The 23,055-nt window shown below is 42.4% G+C and overlaps 1 protein-coding gene across 35 annotated transcripts in view; it reads right to left on the bottom strand.

The window, feature by feature from the left end:
- Window positions 1-23,055, bottom strand: part of ASH1L (ASH1 like histone lysine methyltransferase) — a 241,742-nt gene that overhangs the window by 93,946 nt on the left and 124,741 nt on the right. For 32 of the 35 annotated variants that reach the window (XM_051857197.2, XM_070077550.1, XM_070077542.1 and 29 more), the window contains 2 exons: window positions 16,219-16,320; window positions 2,187-2,928 (listed from right to left, as the gene is read on the bottom strand). In XM_051857197.2, coding sequence (XP_051713157.2) covers window positions 2,187-2,928; window positions 16,219-16,320 — 844 coding nt within the window. Of the gene's footprint in view, window positions 1-2,186; window positions 2,929-16,218; window positions 16,321-18,529; window positions 18,726-23,055 lie in introns of those variants that run through there. The other 3 variants (XM_070077556.1, XM_070077557.1, XM_070077562.1) reach the window with 2 other exon arrangements.

The following is a 23,055-nucleotide window of genomic DNA, read 5'->3' as shown; positions in this document are numbered from 1 at the left end:
TTAGACCTCACATTTATTTAGGTATTTATTCCATTTTGAGTTAAATTTTGGACACATTGTAAGATAAAGGTCTAACTTTGTACTTTTCCATGTACTTTTCAGAAAACAATTCCTGTTTTCTGAAGAGCATTTGTAGAAAAAACTCTCTTTTATCACTGAATGGTTTTGGCGTCTTTCTCAAGAATCACTTGATGATATGACATATGCAAGGGCTTATTTCTGGGTTCTCTATTTTCCTATTGGTCTAGATATATGTTCTTATATAGGTACCATACTATTTATTAGCAGAGCTTAGCAGCAAAAACAGACAGAATATTTCATAAATATTAAAAGTTTTAAACACCAAAAGAACAGCATTAACAGCATAAAATTGGAACCCATAGAATAAAATATTTGCAAATTATATATCTAATAAATAATACCCAGTATACAAAATTCTAAAACTCAGTAACAAAAAAACCAAACAAACAAATTAAAAAACTGGCCAAGAAGTTGAATAATCATTCTTGTAAAGATTACCAAAAGGCCAATAAACACATGGAGGCCCGTGCCACGGCTCACTAGGTTAATCCTCCGCCTAGCGGCGCCGGCACACCGGGTTCTAGTCCCGGTCGGGGCGCCGGATTCTGTCCTGGTTGCCCCTCTTCCAGGCCAGCCCTCTGCTGTGGCCAGGGAGTGCAGTGGAGGATGGCCCAGGTGCTTGGGCCCTGCACCCCATGGGAGACCAGGAAAAGCACCTGGCTCCTGGCTCTTGCCATCGGATCGGCGCGGTGCGCCGGCCGCAGTGCGCCGGCCGCAGCGGCCATTGGAGGGTGAACCAATGGCAAAGGAAGACCTTTCTCTCTGTCTCTCTCTCTCACTGTCCACTCTGCCTGTCAAAAAAAAAAAAAACACATGGAAAGTTACTCAACATCATTAATAAGGAAATGAAAATCAAAACTACATATCCATTAGGATGGTTGCTTATCAAAAAGCAAACAAATCAAAAAGAAAATTATAAGTATTGATCAGAATGTAAAGCAAATGGAGTCCCTGTGCACTGCTGACAAGGATGTAAAACAGCACAGTGCAGAGGAAAACAATAAGGTGGTTTCTCAAAGCGTTAAAAATAGAATCAGAATATGATTCAGCAATTCTACTTCTGAGTACCTGCCTAAAAAGACTGAAAGCAGGGTAGCGAAGAGATAGTGGTACTCTATTTTCAAAAGAGCATGACTTAGAATAGTAAAAAGTTAAAGCAACCAAAGTATCCATTGATGAAAGAATAGAGAAGCAAAATGAGGTAAACACAGAACTAATGAAGTACAATATTACTCAGAATAAAAAGAAAAAGAAATTCTGACATGCCAAATCCTGAATGAACCTTGAAGGTTTTCTATTCAGTGAAATAAGCCAGTCATCATACTGTATGATTCCACTTCCATAAGGTACATAGAGTGGTCAAATCACAAAGACAGAAAGTAGATCGATAATGGTGAGAGGCTGACTGGCTAGGACAATGAGAGTTACTGTTTGATGGGTAAAGTTTTGGTTTAGCAAGATGAAAAGAAAAGAAATATAGAAATAGTGACGACAACATAACATTATGTATTTAACAACACTGAATTTTATACTTCAAACATGGTTATGATGGTAAGTTTGATTTATTTTTTATAATAAAAACACTGGGGAGAAACATTAAATATATCTTCAGGAAAATAAAGAATATATTTGGATACACAACAAAAGGATTAGGTTTCTTTGTGTTTCTGTGATTCTTGATTTCTGCTGTATATTTTTTAGAAAAAAGTAAAATTATGAAAAGGAAACTATCAACAAAGTAAGCTGAAAATTCCAGAAGACTTAAAAATGTATCTGATGACAGAAAAAGAAGAGCACAGAGAAGATAAGATAAATAGTGTGATAGTAAAAATAATTCTACTTACACAACTCTATTGGATAAAACACATAATTTCTCTGGACCTTAATCATCTACAAAGTGAGGGGTTTGGGCTAGACTATTACATCTCCTTTGCTTAATTATTTATAACTTGACGTAGCCATAAGTAAGAATTTTTAAAAAGAACAGGCCTTACAGAGAACAAAACAGAAGTCTGTAAGATTAACTGACTAATTTCGCTATGTAGATATGTTACTATACAAAGCTAATTTCTTCTACTCAAGTAGTACTTTAAACAAGAAATTACCTTTTATTATTCTCTTGTTCTTCTTCCTCGGGTAATGACTTCTGCTTTTTCCTGGCCTGTTCATTCAAGAACCAGCTTTTCCTTTTCAAACCCTTCTTATGTTCTGGGTTCAGGTTTACACTCTGAACAACAGCTTCAATTACATCTGTAACTGTATCAGGATTGAGGTGCAGTGCTGCTGCCTCTTCACCTTCATTCAATTCTGGGTTGACAAACTGGGCAGCCTGGAATGCCTGCATTGATACTACGGCCTGGAGAGGACATTTCCGAGGTCGACCTGGTCTGCGTTTTACGAAGTTATTTCCTGTCCTGGCCTGCCTTTGAAGTTTTTTGGCTTTTAAAATTTTATTGACGTGGTCTAAGTTTTTCTTAGTGGCCAAAATTTTGTCATAATTGCACATTTTCCGAGCTTGGCGCTGCATAGCTTCCATTACACTTCTTTTGATATGATGAGGGGAACAGCTGCTTGTCAATTTTTCAGAAAGGAGTGAGATGCTATTACTGCAAGGGTCAATGGGGACTGCAGGCACTAGAAGGCTGTCTGGTTTTCCTAGCGTCCGCTCCTTGCTGTGGCTACGTCCTGGACTGGAGGAAGGAGCTGCAGAGGCAGTTGCAATCACAGCATCAATGTTTTTCTCCATGGGCTCTTGGTCTTCATTTTGTACCATCCGCTGCAGCAGGCTATCCACAGAGTCATCTCCAGAAGCAACCAATCTTGGGCTTCGAGAGGGAACTCCATTTACTAAAAAAGACAACAACAACACACAGATCAAAGACAAGAAATACTGTTCTATTTTCCATAGGAAGATTAAATGTCATAATGCCATATGCATTTGTCTTTCATAGGTAAGTTGCTAGTTTATTTTCTTCAATAAAGTATATGAAAATAAGCAAAATAAAATCAAAGCGGGCCTATATTCCCAATAATATATGGATTAAAAACAGCAACCTTCTCTAGTAGTTAAGGAACAACCAGAAAAAGTGCTTAATTATTAAAAAAGAAGTTCCAGTCAAGGGAATTGATAGTTACATGCTGAATAAAGATCTAACCTTTAATTATGGATAACATGAGAGATCATCAAAAAGTTCATGGAAAATGCTTATTATGAAAAAACTATTCATGGTTGTCAAATTTTTCTTTTAGAAAGTTTTATAATTAGAATAGACAAACACTCATATAAACTGTTAAGAAGACTATAGAAAGCATTTTCAAGAAGTTTGTTGAAAATAGAATTAAAAATGGAAATAAAGGGGGAAGAATTTGAAATCCATGCATAATTTTTCCCTAAGACATATTTCTGCAAACTTTCAAAGACATTTCAAATGTTGAGTAAAGATTAGAAACTAAGTGGTCTTAGATAAACCTTATTAAGCTGATGGTACAATGATTTTGTAAACTTGTTTATTCAGAGACCACTCAGTGACTTTATATGACTACATAGTTAGTACAAGAAATAGTTAACCTTCTGTGGAACTGAATTTGGGTGTGAACCAGGGGATGGAAACTCTCTCTCTCTATTCCTCCATCTTTGTAATTCTGCCTTTCAAATGAATAATCTTGAAAGTCAGCTAAAAATTAAAATATATATGGGAGGGGCGGGAAAAACGATGCAGTGAGCTAAGCCTCGGCCTGCGGTGCTGGCATCCCAAATGGGTGCAAGTTCTAGTCTTGGCTCCTCCTCTTCAGATCCAGCTCTCTGCTATGGCCTGGGAAAGCAGTAGAAGATGGTCCAAGTACTTGGGCCCTTGAACCCGCATGAGAGACCCAGAAGAACCTCCTGGCTTTGGACTGGCCCGGCTTCAGCAGTTGAGGCCATTTGGGGAGTGAACCAGCAGATGAAAGACATTTCTCTATTTCCCTCTATTTGTCTATAACTCTACCTCTCAATAAATAAATAATACCTTTAAAATATATATAGGGGTGTCTACAAGGGTACTTCAAAAGGTTCACGGAGGGGCTGGTGCTGTAGTGTAGTGGGTAAAGCCACTGCCTGCAGTGCTGCCATCTGATATGGGCGCAGGTTCGAGACCTGGCTGCTCCACTTCCGATCCAGCTCTCTGCTATGGCCTGGGAAGGCAATAGAAGATGGCCCATATGGGTGCAGGGGCCCAAGCACTGGGCCATCCTCCACTGCCCTCCCAGGCCACAGCAGAGAGCTAGACTGGAAGAGGAGCAACTGGGACTAGAACCTGGCGCCCATATGGGATGGCAGCAACACAGGCAGAGGATTAACCAAGTGAGCCATGGCGCCAGCCCAATAATTAAATCTTAAAAAAAAAAAAAAAGTTCATAGAGAATGGAGTTATTTTTGCTGCAAAAAGTTTGAATTTTTTTCCCCTTCAATTTTTCCCATCTGTCTTTAATGCATTTTTATCATTATCTCAATTCCTATTATCTAAAAATTGCTTTGAAATCAAGAACGTTGTTATCTCAAATGTGTCATATTTCTTTTTTTTTTTTTTTTTTTTTTTTTTTGACAGGCAGAGTGGACAGTGAGAGAGAGAGACAGAGAGAAAGGTCTTCCTTTGCCGTTGGTTCACCCTCCAATGGCCGCCGCGGCTGGCGCGCTGCGGCCGGCACACCGCGCTGATCCGATGGCAGGAGCCAGGAGCCAGGTGCTTTTCCTGGTTTCCCATGGGGTGCAGGGCCCAAGCACCTGGGCCATCCTCCACTGCACTCCCTGGCCACAGCAGAGGGCTGGCCTGGAAGAGGGGCAACCGGGACAGAATCCGGCGCCCCGACCGGGACTAGAACCCGGTGTGCCGGCGCCGCTAGGCGGAGGATTAGCCTAGTGAGCCGCGGCGCCGGCTTCAAATGTGTCATATTTCTACTTATACAGTTTTCTCATTTAATTTCATATAATACATCATTTGATTTTCCAACATTAAAAAGACTTTGCATTTGCAAAATAAACCCACTTGGTTACAGTATGTTACCCACTTTTACATACCGTAATTAATTGAGAAACTATATTGGCCTAGTTTTCTTGAAACACTTTTGCCTGGTTTCAGAATCAAAGATATACCACGTAATAAAACGAGCTGGGAAGTGCTTATGTTCTCTGAAAGAGTATGTAAAGAGGATTACGTTTTCCTTATGTTCGGAAGACTTTTGACTAAAGAAATGTTTTTTTGAAGATTTATTTTTATTTCTTTGAAAGGCAGTTACATAGAGCCTGGGAAGAAGGAAGGAGGGAGAGAGAAAGGGATCTTTCATCTGTTGGTTTGCTCTCCAAATGGTCAAGATTGTGTCTGGCTGAAGCCAGGAGCAAAGAGCTTCTTCTAGGTTCCCTCATGGGTGCAGGGGCCCAAGGATTTGGGCCACCTTCCAATGCTTTCCCAGGTGCATTAGCAGGGAGCTGGATTCAATGTGGAGCAGCCAGGAATCAAGCCAGTGTCCATATGAGATGCTGGTTTTGCAGGTGGTAGCCTAATGCACTACACCAACATCGGCCCCAATTAAAGAAATTTTATTTGGGCTTTGAAATTTTTTTTTTTTTTTGACAGGCAGAGTGGACAGTGAGAGAGACAGAGAGAAAGGTCTTCCTTTTTCCCGTTGGTTCACCCTCCAATGGCTGCTGCGGCCGGCATGCTGCGGCTGGCGCACTGCGCTGATCCGAAGCCAGGAACCAGGTGCTTCTCCTGGTCTCCCATGGGGTGCAGGGCCCAAGGACCTGGGCCATCCTCCACTGCACTCCTGGGCCACAGCAGAGAGCTGGATGGGAAGAGAAGCAACTGGGACAGAATCCGGCGCCCCGACCGGGACTAGAACACGTTGTGCTGGCGCCGCAGGCAGAGGATTAGCCTATTGAGCCGTGGTGCCGGCCTGGGCTTTGAATTTTTATTGTAGAAAGGATTTTAACCTCAAGCTCCATTTCTTTAATAGACCACAGGGATACTTATTTATTTTGAGTCCTTTTATGTCTTTTAAAGAATATATCACTTTATGTAACTTATGAAAATTATTGGCATAAAATATTGATAATATTCCTCTATTATTTTTTCAAAGAACCACTGTTAGTTTTAATTGAATTTCTTGCTTTTTTATTTTATTTATTTTTTTGACAGGTAGAGTTAGACAGTGAGAGAGAGACAGAGAGAAAGGTCTTCCTTCCGTTGGTTCACCCCCCAATTGGCCGCTATGGCCGGCGCGCTGCACCTATCCGAAGCTAGGAGCCAGGTGCTTCTCCTGGTCTCCCATGCGGGTGCAGTGCCCAAGCACTTGGGCCATCCTCCACTGCCTTCCCGGGCCACAGCAGAGAGCTGGACTGGAAGAGGAGCAACCGGGACAGAATCTGGAGCCCCGACCAGGCCTAGAACCCGGGGTGCTGGCACTGCAGGCAGAGGATTAGCCAACTGAGCTGCTGCACAGGCCTTTGCTTTTTTATTTCTGCCTTCACCATTTTCCACATTTTTAAATAAAGATTTATTTATTTGAAAGTCAGATGGCCGGTGCCGCGGCTCACTAGGCTAATCCTCCACCTAGCGGCGCCGGCACACCGGGTTCTAGTCCCGGTCGGGGCGCCGGATTCTGTCCCGGTTGCCCCTCTTCCAGGCCAGCTCTCTGCTGTGGCCAGGGAGTGCAGTGGAGGATGGCTCAAGTGCTTGGACCCTGCACCCCATGGGAGACCAGGAAAAGCACCTGGCTCCTGCCATCGGATCAGCGCGGTGCGCCAGCTGCGGCGGCCATTGGAGGGTGAACCAGCAGCAAAGGACTTTCTCTCTGTCTCTCTCTCTCACTGACAACTCTGTCAAAAAAAAAAAAAAAAAAAAAAGTCAGAGTGATGAATGGTAGGGAGGAAAAGAGACAGAGAGAGAGAAACAGACAGAGACAAGGAGAGTAGGCATCCATGATTCAGATCCCAAATGGCCACAACGGCCAGGGCTGGTCCAGGTCAAAGGAAGAGCCAGGAGCTCCCTCCAGGCCTCCCATATAAGGAGGGGCCCACATACTTGGGCTATATGCCACTCCTTCCCAGGCACAATAGCAGGGAGCTGGATCAGCCACAGTGCAATTAGGACTTGAACCATGCTCTAAGATGTGTTGCTGGCATTGTAGATGGCAACTTAGCCCACTGCACAACAAAACTGGCCTGTATTATCTTCATTCTAACATTGGTTGAATTTGTTCTTTTTTCTAGCATCCTAAGGGTAAGAGCTTGGATCACTGATTTGGACATTAAAAAAAACAATAATGTAAGCTATATGGGGCTGATGTGGCATAGCTCGTAAACCTGCCACCTGTGACACTAGCATCACATGTGGGTGCCAGTTTGTATCCTGGCTGCTCCACTTCTGATCCAGCTCCCTGCTAATGACGTGGTAAAAGCAGCAAAAAATGGCCCAAGTGTTTGGGCCCTTGCCACCATGGGAGTCCCAGATGAAGTTCCTGGCTTTGCCCTGGCCCAGTCCTGGGTGCTGCAGTGAACTGGGGAGTAAACCAGTGAATGAAAAGTCTGTCTCTCTTTCGCTCTTCTGTTAACACTGACTTTTAAATAGATAATTTTTTAAAAAAAATAAAGGTAGCTATAAATATAGTCTCAGCTGTAACTCCACAAATTTTGCATATTTTTTAAATTACTCATTTCAAAATGTTTTTTCTTCTATTTTTTAAAGTGAAAAGAGAGTTTTTGAGAATTACTCTTTGACAAGTGTATTGTTTAACTTTCACAACTTGACAAATTTCAAGATATCCTGTGTTACTGGATTCTAATTTAACTCTGCTAGGGTCAGAAAATATATTCCATATGAGTTCCATCTTTAAAAATTTTTTTGAAAAGATTTCTTTTTTTTTTTAACAGACAGAATTAGATAGTGAGAGAGACAGACAGACAGAAAGGTCTTCCTTCCATTGGTTCACCACCCAAATGGCCACTACTGCCGGCGCACAGGACAGAATCTGGCCTAATTAGCCTAATGAGCTGTGCCGCAATAGGCTAATCCTCCGCCTGCGGCACCAGTATCCCGGATTCTAGTCCCGGTTGGGGCGCCGGATTCTGTCCCAGCTGCTCCTCTTCCCGTCCAGCTCTCTGCCGTGGCACAGGAAGGCAGTGGAGGATGGCCCAGGTGCTTGGGCCCTGCATCTGCATGGGAGACCAGGAGGAAGCACCTGGCTCCTGGCTTCCGATCGGCGCGGTGCGCCGGCTGCAGAGGCCATTGGAGGGTGAACCAACGAACAAATGGAAGACCTTTTCTCTGTCTCTCTCTCTCACTGTCCACTCTGCCTGTTAAAAAAAAAAAAAAAAGTCACAATTACACACAAATACACATACACATACACATACACATACACACAAAGAGAGAGAGAGAGAGGGAGGGAGAGAATGTTCCATCTACTGGTTCACTCCCCAGATGGCCACAACTGCCAGAGCTGGACTAGGCTGAATCCAGGAGCCAGGGGCTTGATCCAGATGTCCCACGTGGGTGACAGGGGGCCAAAACACCACAACACTGGCCCCCTCTGTTAAAATTTATGAAGGGCCGGCGCCGCGGCTCACTAGGCTAATCCTCCGCCTAGCGGCGCCGGCACACCGGGTTCTAGTCCCGGTCGGGGCGCCGGATTCTGTCCCGGTTGCCCCTCTTCCAGGCCAGCCCTCTGCTGTGGCCAGGGAGTGCAGTGGAGGATGGCCCAGGTGCTTGGGCCCTGCACCCCATGGGAGACCAGGAAAAGCACCTGGCTCCTGGCTCCTGCCATCGGATCAGCGCGGTGCGCCAGCCGCAGCGCGCCGGCCGCGGCGGCCATTGGAGGGTGAACCAACGGCAAAGGAAGACCTTTCTCTCTGTCTCTCTCTCTCACTGTCCACTCTGCCTGTCAAAAAAAAAAAAAAAATTTATGAAGATATTTATCATCCAGAATATGAAGGTATTTTGATATAACTAATTCTACATGCACTTCAAAAGAATGAGAAAATGTGTTTTATATTTTCCCATTTGTTAGTAACTTCTAAACAAAGAACTTCCTTTAGCACTTCTGTGGCTTTAAGTCTGTTGGGAACAAATTCTTGTTTTATTTTTCTATTGTTATTTTTGAAGGATATTTTCACTGGTTAAAGAACTGTATTTTTTTATTCCTAAAGATTTACTTATTTATTTGAAAGAGTTACACGGAGAGAGAAGGAGAAGCAGAGAGAGGTCTTCCATCAGCTGGTTCACTCCCCAGTTGGCAGCAACGGCCAGAGCAGAGCTGATCTGAAGCCAGGAACTTCTTCCGGGTCTCCCACATGGGTGCAGGGGCCCAAGGACTTGGGCTATCTTCTACTGCTTTACAGGCCATAGCAGAGAGCTGGATCAGAAGTGGAGCAGGTGGGACTCGAACTGGCACCCATATAGGATGCCGGCACTGCAGGTGGTGGCTTTACCTGCTGTGCCATAGCACTGGTCCCAAGAATTGTATTTTGAGAGACAGGTATTTGGTATAGCAATTAAGTTACTACTTAGAATGTGTGCATCCCATGTTGAAGTGTCTGGGTTCAAGTCTTAGCTCTTCTCCTGATTCCAGCTGCCTGATAACATGCACTCTGGGAGACAGCAGATGATGGCTCAAGTACTCAGGTAACTGACATTCACTTGGGAGAGATGGACCGAGTCCCTGGCTGCTAGCTTCAGCCTGGCGCAGCACTGTCTGTTGTCTGCATCTGGGGAGTAAACATGCAGATGGGAAATCTCCCTCTATTTGTATGTCTGTTTGTCTCTGTTTCTCTCCTGCATTTCAAATAAATATAATAAATAAATAAAATTTAAGAAATTTCTATTGACAACTGATTTTTTTCCCCAGCACTTGAAAGACATAGTACCATTCTGTTCTGCCCTATAAAATTCCTGACAATGTATCTGTTGTAAGTTGTTGCTATGTTTTTCTATGTTATAGTTATTTGTTTTATTTCTACAGGTTAATCTTAAGATATTCTCTTTACCACTAGTTTTCAGAAATTTGACGATATGCCTTGATGTGTGTTTGTGTGTTGTATGTGTATTTAGCCCACATAAGATCTGCAGAGTTTCATGGACCTGTAGGTTACAGCTTTTATAAAGTGTGAAAAAAAATAGGTATTTATTCCGGTGTTTTCTATTCTCAACTCCCTCTTTTTGAGACTTCAATCCCACGAATAATAACCTTCTTGATACTGTACCACAGACCATTGAAATTTCACTCATTTTTTTGGTGAGTTTTTTTTTCCTCCTCTGTATTTCATTTTGGATAGCTTTTATTAGCATTTCTTCAAATTTAGTAATGTCTTCTTTGTAGTAGTTGCAGCAGCTGTGCCGCAGCTGTTCAGTGAAATTTCCATTTCAGATCCTGTATTTTTCAATGAGAAAAGTTACAGCTGAGGGACTGGTGTTGTATCGCAATGTGCTGAGCCACTGCCTGTGATGCTGGCATCACACTTGAGTGCTGGTTTGAGTCCCTGCTCCACTTGTGATCCAGCTCCCAGCTAATGCTGATGGTTTCAGTCCACGCTACTGTGCTTCAGTGTTTGCTTCCTGCTAATGTGCACTCTGGGAAGGAAGCAGATGACCGTTCAAGCACTTGTATCCCTGACACCCACTTGAGAGATTCAGACTGAAGGACAGGCTCCTTGCTTTGGGCAGAACTGTTGCAGCCATCTGGAGCGTGAACCAGTCGATGGAAGATTTCTGTCTCTCAAACAAAATGAAAAATAATAATAATAATAATAAAGTCACCGAAGGTCCAAGTGTTTAGCCTTACAGCTAAGATGCTTGCATCCCAAATTAGAGTACCTGAATTCAACACTCAGCTAAGCCTCCTGAATCCAGGATCTTGCCAATGGAGATACTGGGAGGAAGTGATGAAAGCTCAAGTAATTGGGTCCCTGCCACCTACATGGGAGACCTGCATTGACTTCCTGGCTCTTGGCCTCAGCCTGGCCCAGTCCCAGACATTTGTGGGCAATGAATCAGCAGGTGGGAGTTTGCTTTCTCTCTGCCTCAAAAAAAGGGTGAAAAACAAACAAAAACATATGTAAAAAGTTAAATAGAATAATTTAAACTACTTGTGGAACAGTTAAACCTTATTTTCAGTTCTAGTAGTGTTGCTCCAATGTAGCCTTCATTCCAGGTATATCTTTGCCCTGCTGAGGCAGATTTTTTTTTTTTTTTGACAGGCAGAGTGGACAGTGAGAGAGAGAGACGGAGAGAAAGGTCTTCCTTTTTGCCATTGGTTCACCATCCAATGGCCGCCGTGGCTGGCGCGCGGCGGCTGGCGCACCGCGCTGATCCGATGGCAGGAGTCAGGTGCTTATCCTGGTCTCCCATGGGGTGCAGGGCCCAAGCACTTGGGCCATCCTCCGCTGCACTCCCGGGCCACAGCAGAGAGCTGGCCTGGAAGAGGGGCAACTGGGACAGTATCCGGCTCCCAGACCGGGACTAGAACCCGGTGTGCCGGCGCCGCAAGGCGGAGGATTAGCTTAGTGAGCTGCGGCGCCGGCGGTTTTCTATTTACTTCCTTCAAAGTTCACTCACGCCACAGGAAATTCTTTCCAGTATTTGTAGGTTTTAACCACCAACACATTTGTTCTGAACATCTAATTTATAACATTATTGGAAAAAAGAGATCTAATTTGACTGTCACCTAAATTTTAAAATCTTCCTCTCTCTTTCAAGTGGCTTAACTCTTCTTATTTTATACCTTAGATTTTTTTTTTCTTATCTTCCCAGTCATTTGACACTTTGTGTTCAAATCTTTCTTATCTGGTTGTGACATTTAATGTCCACTAGTCTTTCTTATTCTGTGGTTTCCCTATTTTTATGCTTCTATGACTCATACTATTTGATTTTTTTCCTATTTAAATCTCATTCACTGACATCTTTTCTTCCATTTCCTTCTCAAGTGCTAATGTTTCTTAGGTTTCTTTCCCTCTTCTGACTTTATACATTCACCATGAGCAATGTTATTCATGCCAAACTGAAGTTTACAAAACTTTACGTGTGTGTGCATATATACAAACATACAAACACAAGGCTGGAGCTGGGCAGATCCAAAGCCAAGAGCCTGGAGCTTCTTCAAGGTCTCCCATGTGGGAGCAGGAGCCCAAGCACGTGGGCCATGCTCCACTGCTTTTCCAGGTGCATTAGCAGGGAGCTAGATTGGCAGTGGAGCAGTCAGGGCTCCTACCGCAGGTGGAGGCGGCTTAACCTACTAAGCCACAGCGCAGGCCCCAATCCTTTAAAAACGTAAAAACCAGGGGCCGTCATGGTGGCATAGTGAGTAAAGCCGCCGGCTGCAGTGCCAGCATCCCATATAGGTGCCGGTTTGAGTCCCAGATATTCCACTTCTGATTCTGCTCTCTGCTATGGCCTGGGAAAGCAGCAGAAGATGGTCCAAGTCCTTGGGCCTCTGTACCCACATGGGAGGCCGGGAAGAAGCTCCTGGCTCCTGGCTTCAGATCAGTGCAGCTCAGCTATTGCAGCTATATGAGTGAACCAGTGGATGGAAGACTTCTCTCTGCCTTTCAAATAAATAAATAAATAAATATTTTAAAAAACTGTAAAAATCAGGGTGGATGTTTAGCTGATGACTAAGATGCCCATATCCCCTAATGGAATAGCTGGGTTTGACTTCTGGCTCTAACTCATAGCTACAGTGTTCTGCTAATGCAGGCCTTGACAGGCCGTGGTAATGGTTCAAGTAACTGGATTGCTGCCACCATATGGCAGACCTAGACTGTGCTCCTCGCTCTGACCCAGGCCCAGTCCCAGCTGTTGCGGACATTTGGGGAATGAAGCAGCCCTTGGGAATGTTCTCTCTCTCAAATTAAAAATTTTATTTAAATCAAAATAAAAAGTAAAAACTATTCTTAGCTTGCACTTTGGACTGTATACTTAGTTTCTTCTCCTGGGTCTACGCTGACACCACTAAAACTGCCACTGATTATTAAAAAGTTTAAAAGTCTCCCTAGGGACCAGTGTTACGGCATAGTAGGTAAAACTGCCTTCTGCAAGCCAGCATCCATATGGGTGCTGGCAAAAGATCTGGCTGCTCTGCTTCTGATCCAGCTCCCTGCTAATGCACCTGGGAAAGCAGCGGAAGTGGCCCAAGTCCTTCGCTATACCCACGTGGATGATCAAGAAGAAGCTCCTGGCTCTTGACTTTTGATTGGTCCAGCTCCGGCTGTTATGGATATCTGGGGAGTGAACCAGTGGAAGGAGGATCTCTTTCCCTCTCTAACTCTTCCTCTCTCTGTAACTCTGACTTTCAAATAAATAAATATTTAAGAAAAAAAGTCTCCTTAAGTCATCTAAAAACAAAGGAACATGAGAGATCACTGATGTTTGCATACCACTAAACCTTTGGTATGATGGTACTAATAAAGAGCTTCTAATTGAAGGTAATCAATAAAGAAATCTAACTACTACTGCAATGTGGGGAGCAATCCGGACTAGACTAAGTTACTCGAATTAAGACTTATTCTATGCATCTGCTCTCCCACAATATGGCGCTGGGAGAGAAGTAAACAGCTTCCGCACAGCTGCCTCCAGTTCAACTAATAAACTGTAGGACTTGCTCCTGATTGGAGGAGAGCAGCGTACTCGGCGTGTGGGCAGCCGAGTTAGGATTGGCGGAGGAGGACTATAAAGGAGGAGAGAGACGGCATGCACTGGGAACATCTATGGGGAACATCTAGCTGAGGGAACACCTGTGCAGCCCCCGAGAAGAGCCGGCCGACGGTGTGCCGCTCCCCTGCGGAAGTGGGGAATGCGGCCAGGGGGAACTGCCCTTCCACGGAGGTGGAAGGGATAGTAGCCAACCCGGGAAGAACCAGCAGCAAACCCGGGGAGGGCCGAGCAGACGAAAGAACAGCGCAGGGTCCTGTGTCGTTCCTCCACGAAGAGGGGGAGCGACATAATGGTGCCGTGACTCGGATATGAAGCCTAGGCAGGGCTTAGTGTCGTTCCTCCACGAAGAGGGGGAGCGACACTACAATGATACAATTTGACAGTGAAATCTTGTAATGATGAAAGAAATATTCTATGAGCCATGTGAGGTCTCCTATTCAAAGACACAGAGTTGGAACCTTAAGAGAAGACATGTCAGTTCTTGGCTTGTTTCCCTAACTTCTCATTTGTGTTTAAGGCTCCATATATCACCACCAACTTTTCCAACCTTACATTAAAAAACTCTATTTTAACATTGGCTTTTTCATTTTGTTTCTTAAACTCACTATTCTCCCCTTTTATATATATTACTTTTACTCCCAATATCCCCTAATAACATCAATAAAGATTATCCCAATTCTTTAAGCCTACCTAAGAGCATCATTGTCTTTTTAGGCTTTTTTTTGGGAGGTGGGGTTGGGGGAGAAACACATACTGTCAGTAAAGAGAAAATTAAGAGCACATCCTAAAAATCTTCATACAAATTATACCAATGTTGGCCGGCGCTGCGGCTCACTAGGCTAATCCTCCGCCTAGCAGCGCCGGCACACCGGGTTCTAGTCCCGGTTGGGGTGCCGGATTCTGTCCCGGTTGCCCCTCTTCCAGGCCAGCCCTCTGCTGTGGCCAGGGAGTGCAGTGGAGGATGGCCCAGGTGCTTGGGCCCTGCACCCCATGGGAGACCAGGAAAAGCACCTGGCTCCTGGCTCCTGCCATCGGATCAGCGCGGTGCGCCGGCCGCAGCGCGCCAGCCGCGGCGGCCATTGGAGGGTGAACCAACGGCAAAAGGAAGACCTTTCTCTCTGTCTCTCTCTCTCACTGTCCACTCTGCCTGTCAAAAAAAAAAAAAAAAAAAAAAAAAAAAAAAAAAAAAAAAACAAATTATACCAATGTTACATTGTATTAACTGGTTACATATACTTTAAAATACACAAACATTACAAGTTGAGGGACTGGGATTGAGCACCGTGAGCTAGCTAAGTTGTCACCTCTGTCACCAGCATCCCATATCAGAGTGACAGTTTGAGAGCCACTGCTCTGCTTCCAATCCAGTTCTCTACAAATGTGCCTGGGAAAAGCAGCAGAGGATGGCCCAAATAACATGTGCAGATGGAGTTCTGAGCTACCGGCTTTAGACTGGGGAGTAAACAAAAAGATGGAAAAATCTCTCTCTCTCTTTCCCCCTCTCCCTTCCCTCTGCCTTTTAAATAAGTAAATGAATCTTTAAAAAAGGTTTGTGGATGCTACTTTGGAAATCATTACTTCACTAAACAATTTCATATGTAATCAATCTTTATTAAATCTAATCTATACTCTCCTATTATAAAACATACTCTTTTGCTTTATATTGTTTCTTTTTTATTCTTGTTTATTTGAAAGGCAGAGTTACAGACAGGAAGAGGGAGTGGGAGAGAGAGATTGATCTTCCATCCATTGGTTCACTCCCTAAATGACCACAATGGCTAGCCTGAAGCGAGGAGCTTCATCTGGGTCTCCCATATGCGTACAGGAGCCCAAGTACTTGGGCCATCTTCCACTTTTCCAGGTGCATTAGCAGGGAGCTGGATCAGAAGTAAAGCAGCGGGGCCGGCTCTGTGGTGCAGCGGGTTAAAGCCCTGGCCTGAAGTGCTGGCATCCCATATGAGTGTCGATTCTAGTTCTGGCTGCTCCTCTTCAGATCCAGCTCTCTGCTATGGCCTGGGAAAGCAGTGGAAGATGGCCCAAGTCCTTGGGCCCATGCACCCGTGTGAGAGACCTAGAAGAAGCTCCTGGCTCCTGACTTTGGACTGGCTCAGCTATGTCCATTGCAGCCATCTGGGGAGTGAACCAGCAGATGGAAGACCTCTCTCTCTGCCTCTACCTCTCTCTGTAACTCTGTCTTTCAAATAAAAAACAGATAAATAAATCTTAAAAAAAAAGTACTTGAAGTGGCACCCATATGGGATGCTGGTGTTAAAGGTGGTGGCATTTCTGGTTACACCACAATGTCAGTCCCTCATATTGTTTCAATGTACATTGTTAGTGATTCTCACATACCAAGACCACTTTTGTGTTTTTTTTTTTTTTATAACAGTATTATGTCATTCACAAGTAATAGATGGGAAACTGTCTTGAAAGTCTGAGAAAACAAAACAGCACTAGCCTGTTGAAGAAGTACTCTCAGATGAAGACCTCTTTCGGGCAGGGCTACAGTTTGTGCTTTCTGATGATCGCTGGGAGGGTTTATCTGAAGTTGACTGGGAACCTGGAAAGAAAGACAGAAATCACAGGGAATTTTAAGTCTAAAAATATCAAACCACTCTGTTTAGAGCTGTAAAAATATTTAGTTGCTGCCACTGCCAGTCCCTGTATTAATATATACAACTTACAAGCTGAGAGGCCAGTGTTGTGACCTAACAGGTTAAGCCATAGCCTGTGATGTCGGCATCCCATATTGGTGCCGGTTCATCTCTTGACTGTTTCACTTCCAGTCCAGCTCCCTGCTAATGGTCTGGGAAATGCAGTGGAAGATGGCCCAAGTTATTGGGCTCCTATTACCCACATAGGTGACCTGGATGAAGCTCCTGGCTTTGGCCTGACCATTGTAGCCATCTGGGGTGTAAAACCAGAAGATGGAAGATATTTCTCTCTCTCTGTAACTTTGATATTCAAATAAAATAATCTTTGAAAAAAGTAACTGGCAAGCTGACAGTGAGAGGAAAATAAACAGAACAAATGTCATTAGATGTTGGTGACAGAATTTCACAGGTCTTATACATTATACACAACTTCTCTTATTACATTAACAAGAAAACTAGTTTCATTGGAAGAAGGAACAGAATATGATTTGATTTTATATATTATCACTATGAAATATTATAGATAAAAATTATTTGCAAGATTCATAAAATCTGTTCTTGATTACTGATTAAAGTTTATCATATAAAGAGGCAAAAAAGTTACAATGAAAATAGTTAGACATAGCTGATATGAGTAAAGTAGGTCATCCTTAAACATTTCATTTAATAGAATCAGAGCTAAAACTAAAAGGTCAAACCTTACATCTATGTTCTATCCAACTCACAGTAATAATTTCCTCATTCTGTTTTTCCTCTATAACAAATTCTGGAAGAAGATGCTATCACTTTATTCATAAAACACAATAAATCCTCTTTAAAGCCATACAATTAAGGCACCTTGGCTATATAGTAAACACTCATGATGAACACAAAGAAACTCGATTTGCTTTCAAAAGTCTCATAATTTTTAGCAATATCCTAATAACTGCTGAAAAATTTAACACATCTAATATATGAGTTTGTTTTCCAGAATACAATATACTTGGTTTTCATACCCATTTCATTATAACCTAAAAAGTCACCTATTGAGAATACATGAAGAATATTCATGTTTGTAAAAAAAAATGGTAGGACTCTTAAGTGTTCACTTTTAATTTGGAAAAAAAATTAAAAACAAAAAGTCTTACATATAACTGTAGGCATAAAATGTACAAGAAATCAAACAATTGAAGATGTGATTTAAAGAATCTGCCTTTAAATGACAGTAAACTCCTTAATGAAGAAGTGAATAATTCACTAAACACAACTTGGGGACAGAAGAAATAGATGGAGCCATGTTTCTAATATTTACCTTTCTCTAAGAGAAACAACAGACTATGACTTTTGAATTAACTAAGTAGTTAAATCATGTCAGTGTAAATATTCTTTGAGTAGGTTACTGGCAGTTGTCCAGGTGGGATGTAAGACTGTGATGGCATTCAAGAACAACAAGTTAAGAGTTTTTTTGGAAAATGATGTGATAGTACATTCTACTTCTGAAACACAGTGATGACTGATGTACAAGAAGCAAGACTGTTTATGGTTGAATGTGAAAATCAGATACAAAGGGATTTTTAAAACCAACAGTGTAATGGAGTGTGGTTCACATAAGAATTCCACTAAAGAGCTAAATATCACAATGAAACATGTAAGATGCAAAAGCCCAGGCACCAGTGAAGACTTAAGTTTAGATATTAGTCCTGAAAACTTCACCATATAGTCTATCCATATACACAGCCAAGACTGAAGACAACAGTGGTCAAGAAGCTTCAGACATCATTAAACTGTCTTAGTCACCATTCCAGTTGAATGGGTAAACTGTAGGTTAAGTTCCAGGAAAGAAGGAGTATGAGAGCTCTTTTTATAAAGTCTTCTCTCTCAGTTGTAAACTAGCTTCTACTGAGTATAGTTTACATGCTTGGTGTTATGCAAGACTTGTGAAGGTGGGGGGAGAGATATAAGAAAATATTAGTCTCTGCCCTCGAGGAGCTTATTTAGTGCCAAGTATGTCATCACATACTATATTTTAGATGGCATTTGTGCCATCCATTCTTGAGCTCTGTCTTCATTTTCTATGCTATTTGGTAATGTTTCCCAAATTTCTTGAGAAAGTCTTGATGAAGGCTTCAACTATACCTTTGATCATCAGGATATCCTGAGAATCACCCTGCCTGGCCTCACCCACCTCAGGGTAAAAGAGGGTACAGGCACTTTCTTCAAAGCTCCTTCTTTTGGTGGCATCTGGAGCTGCAGAGGAGGCAGTGGGAGGTGGAATGGGGGTCAGATCCCCGGAGATCGTTATTGGCAGCATTGTACAGCAATTCCTGAGAAACTGAAACAATTGAGAGAGAGATGGCTTAGCTCACTTAGCTTCTGAGCCATTTTTCATTTCCTGAAAGTAATGGAGGCCGGCAGCCTATTCTTAGGACTTAACAAGAGACTGGAATAAAACTTCATTCAGGAAGATTCTCATTTTTCATTTTTAAAAATCTGTTTGAATTTCCTGTTCACACAGAGCAGAGCTGTTCTTAACAGCATAACATTCCATATATAAAAAGAATAAAGTTGGTATTCCTAAGATACAGATCTTTATGGCTTGAAAATCATCAGCTCTAGAGGCTTATTTATTTAAAAACAGTCCTTAGAGGAGCAGTAAGAAGATGATGATATCTGAAAAAAACACTATCTAAGAATGTAAAGCAACTACTTTTAAGACTGGAAAATGATGCTGTAACTTATGTGCGAGTAACAACCTGTTAAAGACATTTTAAAAACTATGCTAAAATTAGCCCAACCACAGAAAAAATATAGGAAATCTGCAAACATTATCTGCAATACTGCCAGAAATACACTGCTTTGTAATTCTTATTACAGAGTTGGATGTCTAGGTAAGAACAAGATAATGTCCAGAGTAATAGCATGTCCATTTCAACAGAGACCAATATATCTGTATTTACCAATCTAAAACAGGATGCAGTGTGTGATACAGTATTAAATATATGGATTATGAAGTAAGGTATTCTGGGTTTGACACCTTGCTCTGTTACAAATTAAACTGTAGGATCAAGTCAAATAATGTGCCCAAACTTTGGTATAATAAAGCACTGTAAACCACAGGGTTCCTTTTAGAATCAAAATGAGACAGTGGGATGTAAAAATAATTTATCAAAATTCAAAATATTTTTATAAATGTTATTAACTATTATACATAAAAACTGTATCCTTCTGTTTATCATGGAAATTTTGGGCCCTAGATAACTTGTCAGTGACATGCTCAGGTTAACAATACTAAAATAAAAATAAAAGAGCAGAGATTTAAGCGTAGTTAGGGAGCAGGAACTAACATAATACCAAGCATTCATCTCAAACATGAAATGAATCCAATTAAGTACTACTAAGGTAGGTACCTCCAAGGCTGTAGATGTGGAATGTAACGATTCACTATCTTTGAAGTGAATCTTCTGACTCTTCATCAAAACGTTTCCAGTGTTGGGACTGTGTTCTGGTTTATAATAAAACCAGATGTGCCCAAGAGATGAGTCAGAACAGAGGGTGTCTGGCTCCTGTTCAGTTCTACACTAGGGGACAAAATAATTTTCTGTTCCCCTCTTTAGCTCTGGTTCTTCTAATTCATGGTTGTTTACTCAGGGGAATTACTGCTTTGTTATCTCCATCATGTGATGAATGTTTACTCATGTCTAAATAGCTGTCATTTCATATCCACCCGGAGGGTATGTGAGGACTCTTTCCACTCCTCAAAGGACAAGAGGTTTGTATGTAACCCAGTTTAAGAAAATCTAACAGTTTTGTAAAGAATACACATGGATAACAAATAATTTTAGAAAGCACAAAGTTCCCATGATTTCTCACTTCAATATACCACAAAGAATAATTAAGTACTTTAGAAGTAAACAGGAAATATAAATAGGAATTCCTTAGCTTATGAAATTACTGGGTAGAAACACTACTGGGTGTCTCATCACTCAAATGACAGCTTCAACAACATGTTTAGAAGTTGCATATGGAAAAACTGTGTAAACAGAAATAGTAAATTGCAAAAGAAGATATACCTAAACAGAAGTAGACCTCAGCATGAGGTTACTAGAAGTTTCAGTTGGGAATAAAGTCCTTCATGCAAATTAGAAGATGGATCACTAGTATGGAGAGAGAATGAAAAACAGAATGTCACAAAGTAGAATTTAGAGAATTAAGAATTAAAAATAGGGTTGGGTACATGAAGGAGACTCGGAAATAGATTTGATTTTAGACTCTTGATTTTATTTGGTCACTATGAGACGAACTTTTAAATATAAGGAAAAGTCTGGAGAAGTATCTGTGTCAAGCTAGGGAAAAAAGAAAAAATTTGACTTTATAGGAAAACCATGATGAAATCATGGGTAAGAATGTCAGAAAGTCGAAAAAGCAAAAAGAACATAACTGATTACATAGGAATAAGAACTGAAAATATTTATATTATATTCTAAAAATGAGCAAAGACCAGGAAGCTAAGGTTGATGTGTCTCCAAGAGTTTTTGATCGACCTCTACACAGAAGGAACTAAAATAAATCTGAGAAAGGAATGTTGCTTTTACAGATGTCTCATTATGAGGACAAAGTCAAATGGGCTAAGATATCGGAATAAAGAGAGAACATTTCCACTGATAACAGTGTCATGTCAGTTGGGGTGGGGGGAAATCGTCACAAAGAAAACAGAATAGAAGCAAATTAACTGATGCGTCAAACACCTACCTAGAACTTCTTTAGTCCAAATTTACAATCACAACTTTTTTTTTTTGACAGGCAGAGTGGACAGTGAGAGAGAGAGAGAAAGGTCTTCCTTTTGCCGTTGGTTCACCCTCCAACGGCCGCCGCGGCCGGCGCATCGCGCTGATCCAAAGGCAGGAGCCAGGTGCTTCTCCTGGTCTCCCATGGGGTGCAGGGCCCAAATACTTGGGCCATCCTCCACTGCACTCCTGGGCCATAGCAGAGAGCTGGATGGGAAGAGGGGCAACCGGGACAGAATCCGGCACCCCAACCGGGACTAGAACCCGGTGTGCCGGTGCCGCAAGGCGGAGGATTAGCCTAGTGAGCCACAGCGCCAGCCATCACAACATTTACAACTTAATGCAGTATGAATTTTGTTCATACCCAGTTTGGTGTTAAACACTAAAGACCCAAGTAACTAAGAAATGGTTTAAATGAGCAGAATGACTGATGTTTATAATGAAATACCTTTTAATAAGCCATGGAAAAACAGATTAAGTTGCTAGATTTGGAAGGATACTATACAGTAATCCATTCAAAGATGACAACAATTAATTTAAAAGTAATGTATTTTGTGATAAGGGTTTGGCCTGGTGGTTGAGATGCCGAGTTAAGACATCCACATCCCAAACTGGTGCCTGAGTTCAGGACCTGGTTCCTCTCCACCATTCTAAGAATTTAGATCTTGGGAGAGAATAGCAATGCCTCAGGTAATTGTCACCCACATGGGAGATCTAGATTGAATTATCTGCTCCTGGCTTCAGTCACTGACCTGGGATTGCTGTGGGCAATCAGCTCAGCTCTGGCTGTTGAAGCCAACTGGGGAGTGAACCAGCGGATAGAAGACCTCTCCCACTCTCTCTGCCTCTCCTTTTCTCTCAGAGTTACTCATCAGAGAGAAAAGGAGAGGCAGAGCTGAGCTGATCCAAAGCCAGGAGCCAGGAGCTTCTTTCAGGTCTCCCATGGGGTGCAGGGCCCAAGTACTTGGGCCATCCTCCACTGCACTCCCTGGCCACAGCAGAGAGCTGGCCTGGAAGAGGGGCAACTGGGACAGAATCCGGCGCCCCGACCGGGACTAGAACCCGGTGTGCTGGTGCCGCAAGGCGGAGGATTAGCCTAATTAGGCAATGTTTGTTAAATTATTTTAAAAAATAAAGAAGTTTCCCATATGGGCGCTGGTTCGAGAACCAGCTGTATACTTCCTAAAAATTTTTTTTAATTTATTTAAGAGGGAGGGAGGGAGGGAGGGAAGAGGAGAAGTAAGAGACAAGACAGTGCTCTCATTCTCTGAAATACAGATTGGAGGCAGGACTTAACATAAGCACTCTGATAAGGAATCCGGGTATCCAAACTGCTAGGCCAAATGCCAGCTTATCTGCTCATTCTATTTGTAAGCTATAAATGCTAAACGCAAAATACTACATGCTACTGCTCATCCCATTTTTGAAATCAAGTTGCAAGAAAATGCTGGTAAACAGTATGGCATCCCTGGCAATCCAGGTCAGAAACTCATCAGATCTATTTCACGTATACCTAACACAGATAAATTAATTTTAGTAAACACTTGGGGCCAGCGCTGTAGCGCAGCAGGTTAATGCCCTGGCCTGAAGCACCAGCATCCCAAGTGGGCGCTGGTTCACATCCCGGCTGCTCCTCTTCCAATCCAGCTCTCTGCTATGGCCTGGGAAAGCAGTGGAAGATGGAAGATTTCTTTCTCTCTTTCCTATTTTTATTTAGTAGATTTATTGTAATTATTACTTGGGATAAAGCAGTCATATTTGAAAAATTCTGTTGATATAAATTTCAGGAAAAGTAAATTAAATTAGATCAGTGACACAGGCACACTTAGCCTAGATCAAGGTATTTAACATTTCTTTCCTTGTTTCAAAGAAACAGAA

This window comes from Oryctolagus cuniculus, chromosome 7 (genome assembly GCF_964237555.1).
Source record: "Oryctolagus cuniculus chromosome 7, mOryCun1.1, whole genome shotgun sequence".
Lineage (NCBI taxonomy): Eukaryota > Metazoa > Chordata > Mammalia > Lagomorpha > Leporidae > Oryctolagus > Oryctolagus cuniculus.
This window is presented reverse-complemented; position numbering and strand designations above follow the sequence as displayed.